Raw genomic sequence first — 16458 nt, forward strand, 5'->3', positions numbered from 1 at the left:
TACCGAACCGAACCATACCGCTCAGTGGAAATGAGGGTAAGGTAAATCCGCTGCTTTGGATTGTATGGGCAAAGCACACGTTTGATTTAAAATGGTTGTACAGTCAGGAGGTTTTTTTTTTACCTTAATGCATTCTATACATTAAGATAACTAGCCTTCTGTGTGCAGCAGCTCCCCTCAGCCCCCTAATACTTACCTGAGCCCCATCTCGATCCAGTGATGTTGCAGGAGTGTCTTGATTGTCCGGGACTCTGCCTCCTCACTGGCTGAGACAGCAGTGTGGTGCCATTGGCTCTGCTGCTGTTAATCAAAGTTAGTGAGCCAATGAGGAGAGAGAGGAGGCGAAGTTGGGCCCTGAATGGACGCAGGGAGCTGCAGCTTGGGTGCCCCTAAAGCAAGTTGATTGCTGTGGGTGCACTCCGCAGGAGGGTGGGGCCAGGAGTGCCGGTAAGGGACCGAAGAAGAGGAGGATCTGGCCTGCTCTGTGCAAAACCACTGCACAGAGCAGGTAAGTATACCATGTTTATTATTAACATAAGAAAAAAGGGACTTTAGTATCACTTTAAGATGAGCTTTTCTAAACCAGTGAAATTAATTTTACCATAATTTAAAAAAAAATTAGACATTTAAAGTGTATGTAAATCCTGACAATGAAAACTAGAGTACTGAAGCCAGAGAATCAAAACAGCAGCCAGGCAACTAGTATTCTTTATAATGCATTTTACAATGACAGTCTCTGATCTAGCTGCAATAGCTTTTAAGGCACACAAAAATTGTGCTTAAAGTGCACAATTGAAAATAATTTTTTTTTGCTCATTTTTGGTGCGCTTGATATACCATTCAAAAGGGTTTGATTAATAAGTATAAAAAATCTGCTGATCCTGCCGGAAATCTAGTGCTGTCCAGTGCACTGTGCAGTGTTATCTTAGGCTGTTTCCTTCCCAGTTCACCTCTGTGGACCACAGACCCCCCCGCCCTTTCCCCATGGTATGCAAAAGAGGAGAAGTAGAGAGTAGTCTGTAGTAGAGGTGCACCAAATGGAATTTGTGGTACCCAAAACCGAAACCGAAAATATAGGATGCACTTGGCCGAAAAATTGAAACTAACAGTTTTTTTTAAAATATATATATATTTTTAAATGTAATTTTATTATGTTCTACTTTTTAATTAATAAAATACATTTAAATGAAGATGAATTTATTATCGCCACCTTTAGCACAAGAAAAATGTATACCTTTATCTCTTTGTATGTTTTCACGCTGGTCCATTGGCTTCCATTGTGGTGTTAAAAATCCTGCTTACTGCATTTTTGATCAGTTAACAAAAAGCGCACCAAAAACCCACCTCCCCATTAAAATGCATTGAAAATGTAGCAAGAATGCATCAATAAAGCACCCGTGTTACATTTTTGATGCAGTTTATGAGTCACGTGACCTATGAAAAACACACCATAAGCACAGTAAATTTGTGGTAAAGTCCTGGTAAAATCATGTGTGTTTTTGGCGCCATTATTGGCACCTTTTTATCATCAAAATGCAGATAACACCATTTTCGGCTGCCAAAATTTCAGTGCATCTCTAGTTTGCAGTCCTGTCCTAGGGTGACAATTTTGCTCCTTCATATATACAGCATAGTGAGTAAACACTGTCAGTCTCATAAAGGAAGAGTTTGATTAGCAGGATCACTAGGTGAATATATAAAAAAAAAAAAAAAAAAAAACTGAAAAAAATAAATGAATGGAACCACCACAGCCATAACATCTATTTGTGGTCTGGACATCTAGACAAGGGGATCCCCAAAGTTTTTTTAAAAAAGGGCTGTTTTTTTTCCTTCAGGCTTTTGGGGGGGCCAGACTGTGGCTAGTGGGTGTAGAAAATGTCCCAGCGACAGCAAAAGTAAACAATGCCCCATCATTGGTTTAAGTTGGAGGAATAGTGCCCCATTGTTGGTATTAATGGGAGCAATAGTGCCCCATTGTTGATATCAGTGGGAGCAATAGTGCCCCATTGTTGGTATCAGTGGGAGCAATAGCACCCCATCGTTGGTGTTGGTGGGAGGAATAGGGCTCCATCGTTGGTATCAGTGGGAGCAATGACACTCCATCACTGGTTTTAGTGAAAGAAATAGTGCTCCAAGGGCCCGATAAAGACAAATAAAAGGTCTGCATCCGGCTCCCGGGCTGCAGTCTGGAGACTACTGATCTAGGCAGAGGTTAGTACAAGGGTTGTAACCCTACCCTACTCTATAAAAAAAATAAAAAAAGGTTTAAGAAACACTTAGGATTGGAAGGAACTTGTTATTGTTTTTTGATGCTTATCAAATGTTTGGGTAAGTTGGCAAAATAAAAATTCCCCCCCTCCCGCTGGATAAAAGTTAAGCCCATCCTTTAGCCATTTTGAATCTTGAAACATGATATTATCATGGCGTCATATTTCTTTCATGTACCAAGGTGCTAAGTGAAGACCATCACAAATGGAAACAAGGCTAAAGCATGGCTAGGCTAACGCATAGGCAAGAGAGAAGCACCTCTGGCGGTAATGGGAGTGGGGGGGGGGGGGGGGAGTGATCCGCTGATACTGCTGATTACTCAGTTTTACATCTAGCTCCTGCTGAAGTATATGAAGAGCATTCTCAACACCTCTGCATGAATAAAAGCTGAATATGTTGGTTGCTGTATACATTCATAAATGTAATCATATTTATTAATGCATGTTTGTTAATACTAATGTACCAACAAAATATTTGTCTCACGTAAATCGATTTGCAGTTAAAATTGTTAAAATTAATTTTTTTTAAATAAAATTGTTCCCAGTTAACCCAATATAGATCCTATAAACTCCTGCTTAGCCATAGATGATTGACTGGGTGAAGAAAATTTTGTTGGACTGGCATAAACTTTTCATACTCTAGTCAATTGCATCATGACTAATTAAAACGGACCCTAAGGGTCCTTTCACACGGGCTTTCTGCCCGACGGACTCCGTTTTGCTCATCGGGATCGATTCGCCGATCCCTGCTGAGCAGGCAGATGATAGGTCCGTCTCCACTCACTGTGCTGAGATGGACCTGTCAGAGCCTTGCTCTCCTCTAATGGGAGATCGGATGAAAATGGACCGCTTGTCCGTTTTCATCCGGTTCTATCCGACCCGCCAGATGGATGGAAAATGGGGTTTTCATGGACAGGATCGGATAGGATAGCAGCGGGTGTCAGCGGACATGTCACCACTGACATCCGCTGCTCCATAGGGGTGCATGGAGGACCTGATCAAGTCCGCCTGAAAAACTCACAAGCGGACCTGATCGGAAAGCCCGTGTAAAAGGGGCCTTAGTGGTAAAAGAACACAACTAACAGTCTGCATAATTTCTTCATTATATATGCCTTTATCTTAACATTTTTTTTACAGGAGCTAGAGGGTGAATATTTTACTGTTATATGGTGATATGCATTAACTTCCTATTTAATTGTCATTTACTGGAGACCGTTAAAAAATATCCTGAGGAAAGTAATGTTAAGCTTTAGAGGTGAAACCGTAATATCTAATCAGCGGAGCTCTGTAATGGTCATTGCTGCATATAATATGATATTTCCTCAGTCCATTGCTAAATGACACTTAGGATACATTTTAGCCTTGTCATAAAATCAGCTTTTAATAATATGAACTCGCCTCCATAGTTTTACATATATTTCTTGACTTTTTATATTAAGACCTCTTCAAGACACTTTTAATAACCTACTTTACAGTCTACATAAAGTTGAATTCAGTGGGGAAAGATAAATAAGAGCTTTTAAAGTCTGTAGTAGCTATTTTAAAAGCTTTTAAGCCCATAGGCTAAGTTAATAAAAGCACGGTTTGCTTTTTGGGTGATTTTGGAAGTTGACATTCAAATCAAGCACCTGTGAATTTAAAGTGTATCTAAAACCAAAAACAAAAAGTAATAAATTGCAGGTAACCAGTCCTTAAATGTGTGTCTGTGTTTTTTACCAGACTTTTACTACATTATTTTTACCTGGCAATCCTGCCAGTAACACATTTCCTCTCCTAGGGTGACAAGGTTGACTCACTGCACTGTATATCAAGGGGCGGCATTGTCACCTTAGCAAAGGACTACAGGACTCCTTCCTCTTCACCATAACAGAGGGTGGGGGGTGTAAATGTTGTGTTGTTCCCAGAGCTAGCTGTGAACAATTTAACTGATATGTGTTCAGCACAGGCATAGAGCACAGGAAGTTATCAGATAACAAGTAATCAGCTAACACAATACAGGCAGGATCAGCAAGGATTTATTTTCACATACTATACATACTATATATATATATATATATATATATATATATATATATATATATATACACACACATGTACATATATACATATATGTATATATATATATTTAACAAACCAAAAGGGACCAAAGAAATAACTTATCACTTGAAATGTAGGTAATGGTTGCCACCATCCTTCCTACACAAACTCTATACCAAACCTCTTTTTGGGATTTTGTAGGCAACCAAAGAAAAAAGATATCCATATATTCACATTTATTTAAAAAAGTTTTACATCGGCCCAATATATTGCGGCTCAAATTCAACAACTGGCGGGGTGGGGATCTATTGATTCTGGCGACCCATGGGCTAAATTGTTGACATGCTCTGACCCAAAGCTCTCGGCGGCCTCCCACCTGGAACTATAGCTTCCAGCGCTGCCAACTGTGGCACCCACTGCTGTCCTTCTACGGCAAGTGTTGCGGGAATTAAAGAAATTCTCAAAAACAATAGGGTTCCTTGACTATACCCCTCTCTGGAATAACCTGGCATACCCGGAGTTGGCCAAACTACAGGTCTCCCTGGGGTGGAAACGTAAAGGTCTGGTATACATGGCCCAATTATTTAAAGACAGCACATTTAAATCTTATGAGCAACTGCGGTCAGAATTTCAGCTCCCTCATAAACATTTCTATCAGTACCTACAGTTACGATATGCGACTTAGGTGTAACAGAGTATGGGCCCACTCCACAGTGCAGACTCCACGACACTTAATACAGTAATTAGGGCTACAGAGAGGAAGGGACTGATCTCCCATATGTTCCAGTGGCTTCTCTCGTGCATGCAAGACCCAGCATCCCCGAAGTGCAGAGCAGCATGGGTGGAGGACAGTGATCAGTGGGCTCAGGCTCTGGAAGTGCTGTATACCTACTCTCTGGCTCACACATTCCCCTTCGTCACTAGTCAACTGGGTTAAGCGCATCAAGACTATTGCAGAAATGGAGAAGCTCATACACCAGGCCAAAGAGACCCCTTCCAAATATAGGAAAACCTGGGCTTGCTGGATAACTTTTACAAATTCCACGGAATTCTCCCAAACCATGTACATTTTCCCACAGAACCCTCAACCCTAAAGAGAGTTGGAGGGAAAGGGAATGATACCCCTCTGCCTCACCCCCTCTCCATACACAACCCTCGCCCACCGCTGAACCGCCATCTATTTGCCACACCCCTAAGCTCCCCCTAAACCCCCACCCCCTACATTTGTAAGTGCTCTCTCACCCCCACCCTTCCTCCTAAGAAAACCAGACCCATACTTTGGGTAGTCTGGTGACAACTACCACATAGATCCTGCTCTATCTCGATTTCTCAGTTTCACAAAAGGATTATTGCCATTCACCTGCTATTCTTTGTTGTACTCTGTTACTCAATTACGTAAAGTTAGAGAATATTGAAAGTGATGTTACAATTGCTTATGTTCAAACTTTGATCCTTTAAATTGTGTATATCTAATCATGCCTGATTAGAACTTTGGTCTGTGTTGATTTGTCAATCCATCACAGAACTGTTTGTACCGATTTCTTTGAAAAGTTAAATAAAATTCTTTGGGAAAAAAGAATTTACATTTTTATTTCCATTACATATCATAAAAATAAACCTCCCTATTGTATGGGAGTAAGAGAAAACAGTTGTGTACATCATTATATTATAAAAAGAGGGTCAACATCACATGAATATACTTCATAATATGTGATACATCCAGTTGTTTGCTGTGAAAGAGGTGAACCATCACAGTAAACTTCCAACCGAAATCATCCAACACGTTTCAAACGCCAATTTACAATATGTTCTTCCTCAGGGAAGTACCACAATCATAATCACATGTCACTTAATCTATGGCCCCCAGAATTGAGCACAGACCCCAGGCAAAAAGGAGGGGAGAATAGGATATATCCTCATGCAGCAGAATGGAGATATTAATCAATTCCTATGTTTAAAACACTGTCCTTTACGCTGGCACATTCCTGCTTGTTGGTTGAGGCTGTATCTCAGAAGAAACATAAGAATGGATTAATGTCTCAGTTCCACTACATGGGGATATGTCCTATTCCCCCCTCTTTGTCTGGGGTCTGTGCTTAATTCTGGGGGCCATAGATGAAATCACATGTGATTATGTTTGTGGTACTTCCCTGAGGAAGAGCGTATTGTAAATTGGCATTCGAAACGTGTTGGTTGATTCTGGTTGGAAGTTTACTGTGGGGGTTCACCTCTATGACAGCAAACAACAACTGGATGTATCACATACTATGAAGTATAATCATGTGATGTTGACCATTTTCTCTGTTTTTATAATATAATGATATAATCAACTTTTTTCTATTACTCCCATACCATAGGGAGGTTTGTTTTTTTGATATGTGATGTAAATAAAAATGTAAAACTTTTTTCAACTAAATGCATATATATGGATATCTTTTCCTTTGGTTGCCTACAAACTCCCAAAAAGAGGCTTTGTATAGAGAAAGGGACCAAATATAAGAAGTGCACTGTTAAGGTTTAGATACCTTTTTGATGCATTTTTTTGGCCAGAGAAAAAAAAAAAGATGTTACATACACTATCAGTTCTCTTTAATAAAAAAAAAAAGCAATTTCACACAAATTGTATTGTCTTTACTTTATTCTCAGGGTGCCAGTTAATGTGCTCAGGTACTGTGTTTTAACTATACCGCACTGGATAATTACAATGGTTTGCAAATCTTGACTACTTTATCGGTGAAGGAAATCTGGAAAATCTTTCCTTGTGGATCTAAAGTTGGTCATATGTGGATCGAAATTCGGCCTTTTAATCCATGTGTCCTGGTCGACAGAAATCAAATATTAATTTGATTTTTAACTACACTCGCTGGCTGAAGAAAAAAATACAAATCATCTAAGGCTAACTTTAGATGTCACTTTTATCTCTCAAGAATTCCTCGGAAATTCAAAGAACTTTTGAAGGCCAGTTGAGGAAGTGCAGACCCAAACCTTTTATATGTGTGCTAAAATGTTGAAACCAATAAAAGCAATCTAACGTGGTTTAGCACAAAGAACTAATCTGTCGTACCTCCTAACAATCACAGAGAGAAGAAGCTGAGGCCAGTTAACATAAAATATGTAAATTCATCAGAGGATAACAAGGGCAGGACAGTTCTACCGTGTCCTTTTTTTTTACTTTGAGATGTAAAGTCTAGATACAAAAACATCAACTCTTCAATTGCATTATGTACTGGTTAAAACATACCTAAAATGTATTTCTTCGAATGCCGTTACATTCTATTATCTAGAGTTGAATACACAAGCATAACAAAAGCTTATGTTATTATATGTGTTTTACCTGAGCCATCTGTCTTTCAAGTTTTGACCTTGGTATATCATCAAAATAATTCTCATTTCTTCTCCTCCGTCCATCACCTTGCATCATAATGTGGGAAAAATCGAGCGATCCACCAGTCGGATACAGCTTTGCGGATTTTGTGACTGAAAAGAAAAAGAGGAATATATTAGTGATATAAATTTTGGGTATATGGCTGACATACTTGTGGAGCTGGTCATTGTGGCCTATGAAGGAAGGTAACACAGACTGCGGGTCAAACCACCACTTTTGCACAAAAACAGTAGTGGGGTTTTGCAATGCACCAAGAAAGTAGGAGGGAAACTATACAGTTTTTTGGATCAATTTTGTTATTTATGAAATGTGAGTTTTTACCCCCCTTTTAAATAATCACATTTTGTTGCTTTGCTGCCTGAATAGAAGACAGACACAGTTTATATTTTATCCAGCTGTATTTATTAGTGCAACTTATAACATCCAAGTGAAAGATATAACACCATGTCAGAAAAAAAAGTCAAAAGCAGAATCACTGTGTTGGAAAAAGGATCACCCCCTTATGCCAGGGTTTTGTTTAACCACTTGCCTCCCGCCTGCCGTCAATTGACGGCGGAGCGGTGCGACCATTATCCTGAGAAGACGTCATATGACGTGATCCCAGAAAACAGGGCAGGCGCGCGATCGTGTGCGCGCCGCCCTGCACTGTCGGTGTCGGGGTGTCCCCGGGACACCCCCCGTCACCGGCAGGGGGAACCAGCCAATGGGCATGGCTGTTTCTCACGTGATCGGCTGTGTCATTGGAAACAATAGAGGAGCCCGGTAGATGACCGCGCATGCGCGATCGGGAGCGCGCAGCGCGGTCATGTCGGTGGCGCTGTGTTCCGTAGGAACACAGCTGTCACCGGCAGTAGTAAACAGTCACTGACAGTGACTGTTTACTATGTGATCGGCTGTGAATCCATTCACAGCCGATCACAAAATATAAACAAAGAGCAGTAACTCACTGTTACTAGCTCTTCTACCCTCACACAGCTTCCAGTGTGAGGAGAGCAGAGCTAGAAACAGTGAGTTACTGCTCTGTGTACCTGCAAAAGTAAAAATCACACAAATAAATGTCCCCACACAGGCCTCAGCCCCCCCCAATGTCACCTGTCACCCAACAGTTACCTCATCAGTGCCCAGAAATTGACACCCATAAGGCTACGTTCACATGTGAGCGCAGCGATCGCGGGCAGAATCACCGCAATTCTGCCCGCGATCCGGAAATCATTGCAAATTGCGGGACGCATGTGCGTTGCCCGTGATTTGCAATAGCACCCCAAACGCTGTGCGATGCCGCGATTTCCACCTGCCGAATCGCGGTAACATCGCGCAAACAACGCATGACGCCCCAAAGAAGCTCTTGTACCTTTTTTGATTCTGCCCATGATCGCTACGCTCACATGTGAACGTAGCCTAAAGTTTACCGGTCACCAGAGACTGCCATCAGTACCGCCGTGCACCATCGCCCGTCACCTGTCACCCATCAGTGACCATCGCCCGTCACCTGTCACCCCATCAATCACTGTCACCCCATCAGTCATCGTCATCTGTCACCCTATCAATCATCGTCACTAGTCACCCCATCAGTGATCGTCACTTGTCACCCCATCAATCATCGTCACATGTCACCTTGTCAGTGATTGTCATCTGTCACCCCATCAATCATCGTCACTTGTCACCTCATCAATCATCGTCACCTGTCACCTCATCAATCATCGTCACCTGTCACCCCATCAGTCATCGTCACCTGTCACCAAATCAGTCATCGTCACCTGTCACCCCATCAGTCATTGTCACCTGTCACCCCATCAGTCATCGTCACCTGTTTGCCATATACATGCAATCACTTACTGACCGCCTAACGACTATATGCGTCGGCCATTAAAAGCTAAATACTGGGGTTATAGCAGCAGATAGCCCCCATAACCCCGGTATTTTTTTAAACGGCGGGCGGTCGGCTTCAGATAAGGGTGGTCCCAGTGGCGGATTCGCCGCGGAATTATCCTTACGGTGCAGGGGAAAAGGGGCCCCCCCTCCTGCCGCGTCCCAGACGATTTCCCAGCTTACCGGACCCGCCGGCATCGGGGAAAACTATCCTCAGAGACAGGAAGTCGAGTGAGGGCAAGATGGCCCTCACTCGACTCTATGGTCTTGGAGGACCGGAGCTACGTCAAAAGACATTGCCTAGTTTAAAGGGCCGCTTTTTTTTTTTTTTCCTCTTTCAACAATTTTTTTTTTTTTCTTTTTTAGTGTAGTTGTGAGGTGTGAGGTCTTTTTGACCCCAGATCTCACAATAAAGAGGACCTGTCATGCCTATTTCTATTACAAGGGATGTTTACATTCCTTGTAATAGGAATAAAAATTATCAAAACATTTTTTTTTTTTAAACTGTGTAAAAATAAAAAAAAGTAATAAATAAAATAAATAGGAAAAAAAAAAAAAAACTAAAGCGCCCTGTCCCCGTTAGCTCGTGCGCAGAAGCAAACGCATACGCAAGTCCCGCCCACATATGTAAACGGTGTTCAAACCATACATGTGAGGTATCGCCGCGATCGTTAAAGCGAGAGCAATAATTTGAGCTCTAGACCTCCTCTGTAACTCTAAGCTAGTAACCTGCAGAAATGTTTAAAATGTTGCCTATGGGGATTTTTAAGTACCAATGTTTGGCGCCATTCTGTGAGCATGCGCAATTTTGAAGCATGACATGTTGGGTATCTAATTACTCGGCGTAACATTATCTTTCACATTATGGAAAAAATTGGGCTAAATTTACTGTTTTCTTATTTTTTAGTTAAAAAAAGTGATTTTTTTTCAAATCGCATTTGGAAGACTGCTGCGCAAATATGGTGTGATAAAAAATATTGCAACAATCTCCATTTTATTCTCTAGGGTCTCTGCTAAAAAAAAAATATATAATGTTTGGGGGTTCTAAGCAGTTTTCTAGCAAAAAAAATGATTTTAGCTTGTAAACACCAAGTGTCAAAAATAGGCCCAGTCTTAAAGTGGATAAATGGACAACTTTGTGAAAAGGGCTACTTGGATGTTAGGCCTATATAGGCCTATGTATGTGGCCAGGCTGTGAAAAAGTGTTACACATGTGGTATCGCCATACTCAGGAGGAATAGCAGAATGTATTTTGGGGTGCAATTTTTGCTATGTACATGCTATGTGTTAGAAATATTGCATAAATGGACAGCTTTGTGTAAAAAAAATGCGTTTTCATTTTCTTTCCACATTTTCCAAAAACTTGTGGAAAAAAATGACATATTCAAAAGACTCATTATGCCTCAAAAATTATACCTTGGGCTGTTTGCTTTCCAAAATGGGGTCATTTTATGGGGTTTCCATTGTCCTGGTGCTCCAAGGCCTTCAAAAGATAGGTTGTCAGGAAATTATATGTGTAATTTGTGCTCCTAGAATGCCGGACGGTACTACTTGGATGTTAGGCCTCTGTATGTGGCCAGGCTGTGAAAAAGTCTCACACATGTGGTATCGCCATACTCAGGAGGAGTAGTAGAATGTGTTTTGGGGTGTAGTTGCAAGTATACATATACTGTGTGAGAGAAATAACCTGTTAATACGTCAATTTGTAAAAAAAAAAAAAAAAAAATCTTCATTTTGCAAAGAGTTGTGGGAAAAAATGACAACTTCAAAAAACTCACCATGCCCCTTATTAAATACCTTGGAATGTCTACTTTCCAAAAAGGGGTCATTTGGGGGGTATTTGTACTTTCCTGACTTTTTAGTGTCTCAAGAAATTAGATAGGCCTTCAGTACATCAGGTGTGGTCAAGTGTGATAAATTTTCAATGATTAGCACCATAACTTGTGGACTCTATAACTTTCACAAAGACCAAATAATATACACTTATTTGGGTTATTTTTACCAAAGATAAGTAGCAGTATAAATTTTGGCCAAAATGTGTGAAGAAAAATTACTCATTTGCTAAATTTTATGACAGAAACAAAGAAAAATGCGTTTTTTCACAATATTTTCAGTCTTTTTTTATTTATAGCACAAAAAATAAAAAAACCCAGTAGTGATTAAATACCATCAAAAGAAAGCTCTATTTGTGTGAAAAAAAGGACACAAATTTTTTATGGGTACAGTGTTGCATGACTGAGTAATTGTCATTCAAAGTGTGAGAGCGCAGAAAGCTGAAAATCAGTCTGGGCAGGAAGGGGGTGAAAGTGCACTGTAGGCAAGTGGTTAACCACCTTTTGCTTTAATTACAGCCTTTAATTGAGATTTCTCTACTAACTTTGCACATATAGACTTTGCAATATTTTCCAACTCTTCTTTGCAGAACTGCTCAAGTTCAGTTAAATTTGATGGTGACTGTTTGCGGACTGCAGTCTTCAAGTCATTCAACAGATTTTCAATGGGGATTAAGACTAGGCTCTGACTAGGCCATGTAAGGACATTCACCTTTTTCTTCTTCAACCACATTTAGTTTTAGTCTTATCTGACCATAATACAACTTTCCATGTAGCCTCAGAATCTTCAAGGTGCATTTAAGGTGGAGGTAAAATTTAACTATTTGGCCTCAACACCAAACAAAATTTCTGGTGGAAATCCAATACAGCTCACCATACAAATAACACCATTCCTACAGTAAAGCATAGAGGTGGTAAAATCCTGTTATGGGGGTGTTTTTCTGCAGCAGGGACTGGAGCACTTGTCCCTAAAATGGATAGGGAAAACTACCATCAAATTCTTGAGACAAATTTGCTGCCCTCTGCCAGAAAGTTGTCAATTGGAAGAGGGTTTACCTTTCAACTTAACAATGACCCAAAGCACACAGCAAAAATGACCACACGGTTGTTGAAGGAGAAAAAGGTGAATGTCCTTGCATGGCTTAGTCAGAGGCCAGACTTAAACCCCATTGAAAATCTGTGGAATGACTTGAAGACGGCAGTCCTCAAATGGTCACCATCAAATGTAACTGAACTTGAGCAGTTCTGCAAAGAAGAGTGGGCAAATATTGCAAAGTCTAGATGTGCAAAGTTAGTAGAGATATATTTACTTTGTATGTGTTTTGAAAAATTTAATAAAAATATATAATATAAAAAAAAGTAGAAATATATATCCCAACAGACTAAAGGCTGCAATTAAACAAAAGGTCATTCAACAAAATACTGACATAAGGGGGTGATCCTTTTTCCAATTCAGTACTTCTGTTTTTAATTTTTTTTTTTCTGACATATCTTATATCTTTCACGTGGATGTTATAAGTTGCACTAATAAATACAGCTGGATAAAACAAAAACTGTGTCCGTCTTAACCACTTGCCGACTGCCTAACGCCGATCTACGTCGGCAGTCAGCCCCTCACAGGCAAAGTGACGTAGGGCTACGTCACTAGCTTGTGAGGGTCTAGGGAGCGAGCACGCGCCCCCGGAGGCGCGCTCCCGCGTGGTCACGGACCCCCCGAGCATGTGACCGGCGGACCCGATGTCCGCCGGTCACTCTGCGATCGGCGGGGGAGAGGGAGAAAGTCAGGCGGCTTGTGTAAACAAGCTGCCTGTCATTCTCCCCTGTGTATGAAGGATGATTATACGGTTCTACTATGTAGAACCGTTGATCACTCTTCATACATCTGAAGCCACAGCCAATCACAGTAGAAAGCACGCCCCTAGGGACACACATAGCCCCTCCCTTTCAAAAAAAGTTAACCCCTTCACTGCCAGTGTATTTTTACAGTAACAGTGCATATGTATAGCACTGATTACTGTAGAAATGTCACTGGTAACCCCAAAAGTGGCAAAAATGTCAGTCAAGGGTCCGATCTGTCCGCCGCAATGTCGCAGTACCGCAAAAAAAATCGCAGATCGCCGCCATTACGCGTTAAAAAAAAAAACAACAAAAATGACAAAAATCTTTCCCTTTGTTAGTAAACGCGATAACTTTTGCGCAAACCAATCAAAATACGCTTTTTGCGATTTTTTTTACCAAACATAGGTAGCATAAAACAAATTGGCCGAAAATGTTAAAAAATTTTGATTTTTACATTTTTTTGGGGGGGAATTTCATATAAAAAAATGTGAAAAATATTGCTATTTTTGCAAAATTTACGCTCTTTTTTTGTTTATAGCGCGTGATCAAAAAATCGCACAGGTGATCAAATACCACCAAAAGAAAGCTCTGTTTGTGGGAAAAAAAGGACGCCAAATTTGTTTAGATACAGCGTCGCACGATCGCGCAATTGTCCGTTAAAGTCACGCAGTGCCGAATCGCAAAATACCCCCTGGTCAGGAAGGGGGTAAAATCTTCCGGGGCTTAAGTGGTTAATTTCAGGCTGCAAAGCAACAAACTGTGATTATTTTAAAGGTGGGTGACTCTTTTCTATACCCACTGTACATACTTTTATTTTTAATCAAACACTTTTTTCATTATAGATTTTTTTTTTTTTACATTAAACAACAAAATTAATACATACCATACATACCCACTAAACATTTGAATTTACATTAAGAACTCACAAAGAGTGAAAAAAAAAAAGGATTACATATAGACTATGCCACTTCCTAATTGTGCAATCATTGTAACTTACAATCTTACATTTAATCAGTGAGTTAATGATTGCGCTCTTCATATATATATATATATATATATATATATATATATATATATATATATATATATATATATATATTCAGCTACATAGTAAAACTGGCCATTATGTTCAGTTTAACATTTACATCTTAACAGGAAATATGTTTTACTATCCCATGCCAGATATGTATCTCTCTTTTAACGTTCAGTCTGCTTATCAATAGGCTCAACATATTTACTTGAACAAATTGGAGTCTAGCCATCGAGACCAAATTTTTTTGGAACTTTTTTGGGCTTTTCCTATGTTTATATGTCAATTCCTCCCTTCTTAAATTAATATTATTTGCATCAACCCATCGGGCAATTGTTGGTGGGGAGTTTGATATCCATTTCTGAAGTGTTAGTTTGCGGGCTATATACATAGACCGCAACCTCATCGCATGCGTTATACAGGTCGGAGAAGAATACCTTCTGATATAATCCCTAGCAGAGCTATTTTTGAATCTGCATGAACATGTGTAGAGCTTAGTGTATTTAGGGTATCAAATATATATTCCCAATACCGATTTCATTTAACCAACGCCACTGCATATGTATAAGTGTGCCCGTTTCGGTAGTACATCTTGGGCAGTTTGGCGTAGTTGCTTTGCCCCAAGTATGTCGTTTTTGTGAGTATATAGTGAGACCTGTGAATGATAAATAGCTGGGTCAGACACTGTGAGGAGGATAGGGAGACTCTGGTCGAATTCTCCAAAGCTTGCTTCCATTCCTCATCACTAATAGTCTCCAAATCCCTACACAACTGTTCAAGACTACCACCCTGTGCACTAGCGTTAATTGTAGTATGTAAGGAGGAATATATATCACTAATAAGTCCCTGTTTGGAACTCCTTGTGAATACTGCTAAGGTTAAACTTATAGAAGGATTATATTTTAATGGGAAAGTCGCTCTGTGGAGCATGCCGCAACTGCGGATACTGGAAAAATAATTTGTTAGATAGATGGTATTTCTTGGCCAATTTAATAAATGGTTGTATAGGGGGAGATTTACTAAAACTGGAGCACTCTGAATCTGGTGCAGCTTTGCATGGTAGCCAATCAGCTTCTATATTCAGCTTGTTCAATTAGGCATTGCCAATAAAACCTGGAAGCTGATTGGTTTCTATGCGGAGCTGCACCAGATTTTGCACTCTCCAGCTTTAATAAATAACCCCCATAGTCTCTTTATCAAAAAGCTGGTGGACTAGAACAATTCCAGCCCTTTTCCATGAGTCAAAGCTTTTACGTTTCGCTAACTCTGGTAATAATAAATTGTTCCATATGGGCATAAATTGGGAATATCCCTCATGAGAAGTAAGCTGTTGAATCGTGGTCAAACTTTATGAATTAAGTGGAATGTAGGGAAGCAATGTTTGCTATAAAAATGATGAGCTACTTACAAAAAAAATAATTTTTTACTGGCTGAAGGATTCCCAGAGCACTGTGATTTATCTAAGGGCACAGCACACACTGCATTTATCTCCTTTTCAGGTTACACAATAGTTCATATTTATATGACTAAAAGAAAAACATGTTTAAAAAATGTTATAATAAAAAAATGTAAAGCAAACAATACATTTTAAGTATACATTTCCTTTAAGATTTTCCTATGAATTTTCCCCCTATTTACAATATTTTAAAGTTACTACAGTGTACTACTGCAGTGATAAATGACATGGAGGGCAGGGAATTTCACTCTATGTTGCCCTGGGGCTCCATTTATGATAAAAACAGTTAAAGAAGCAGTGGTTGCTAACTGGAAAGACTAGGCTCTAAAGGTAACCCATGTCTCACAACTTTCTAAGATGAAAAAGAAGGACATTTAGAGGTAAAACACACCCCTACCATGCACCCAATTACACAAACCAAAGAGAAATAACAGAATTAACAAAAGAATGATTGGTTAAACCCACAAGTTCTTTGTTTCACCACTACTTCATACTGGTTTTTTTAAAATAAAAAATGCAATCATTTAGAAGTTGTTTAAAAGATTTTAGTGTAGTGGTAGTTGTCTATAAAAGTCAATGCATAAAACCACAAAAACCAGGAAGGAAAGGGGGGCAGAAGGTTTTCAAAGGGACAGTTCCCTAGCTTGGTAATGTCTTCCATAATCCTACCCTATCTATCTGGGGAAAAGCACTGCCTATCAATGAAATTCAGGCTACCCAAAGTCATGGATGCTTCCTGTCTA

The 16458-nt window shown here is 39.9% G+C and overlaps 1 protein-coding gene across 7 annotated transcripts in view; it reads right to left on the reverse strand.

The window, feature by feature from the left end:
* ANKS1B (ankyrin repeat and sterile alpha motif domain containing 1B) overlaps window positions 1-16458 on the reverse strand; it is a 287292-nt gene that overhangs the window by 123241 nt on the left and 147593 nt on the right. For all 7 annotated transcript variants that reach the window (XM_082256755.1, XM_082256753.1, XM_082256757.1 and 4 more), the window contains exon 2: window positions 7639-7781. In XM_082256755.1, the coding sequence (XP_082112881.1) occupies window positions 7639-7725 (87 nt within the window). In that variant the 5' untranslated portion in view covers window positions 7726-7781. The remainder of the gene's footprint in view (window positions 1-7638; window positions 7782-16458) is intronic.

Source organism: Pelophylax lessonae (assembly GCF_965119305.1).
Source record: "Pelophylax lessonae genome assembly, chromosome: 4".
Taxonomy (NCBI): domain Eukaryota; kingdom Metazoa; phylum Chordata; class Amphibia; order Anura; family Ranidae; genus Pelophylax; species Pelophylax lessonae.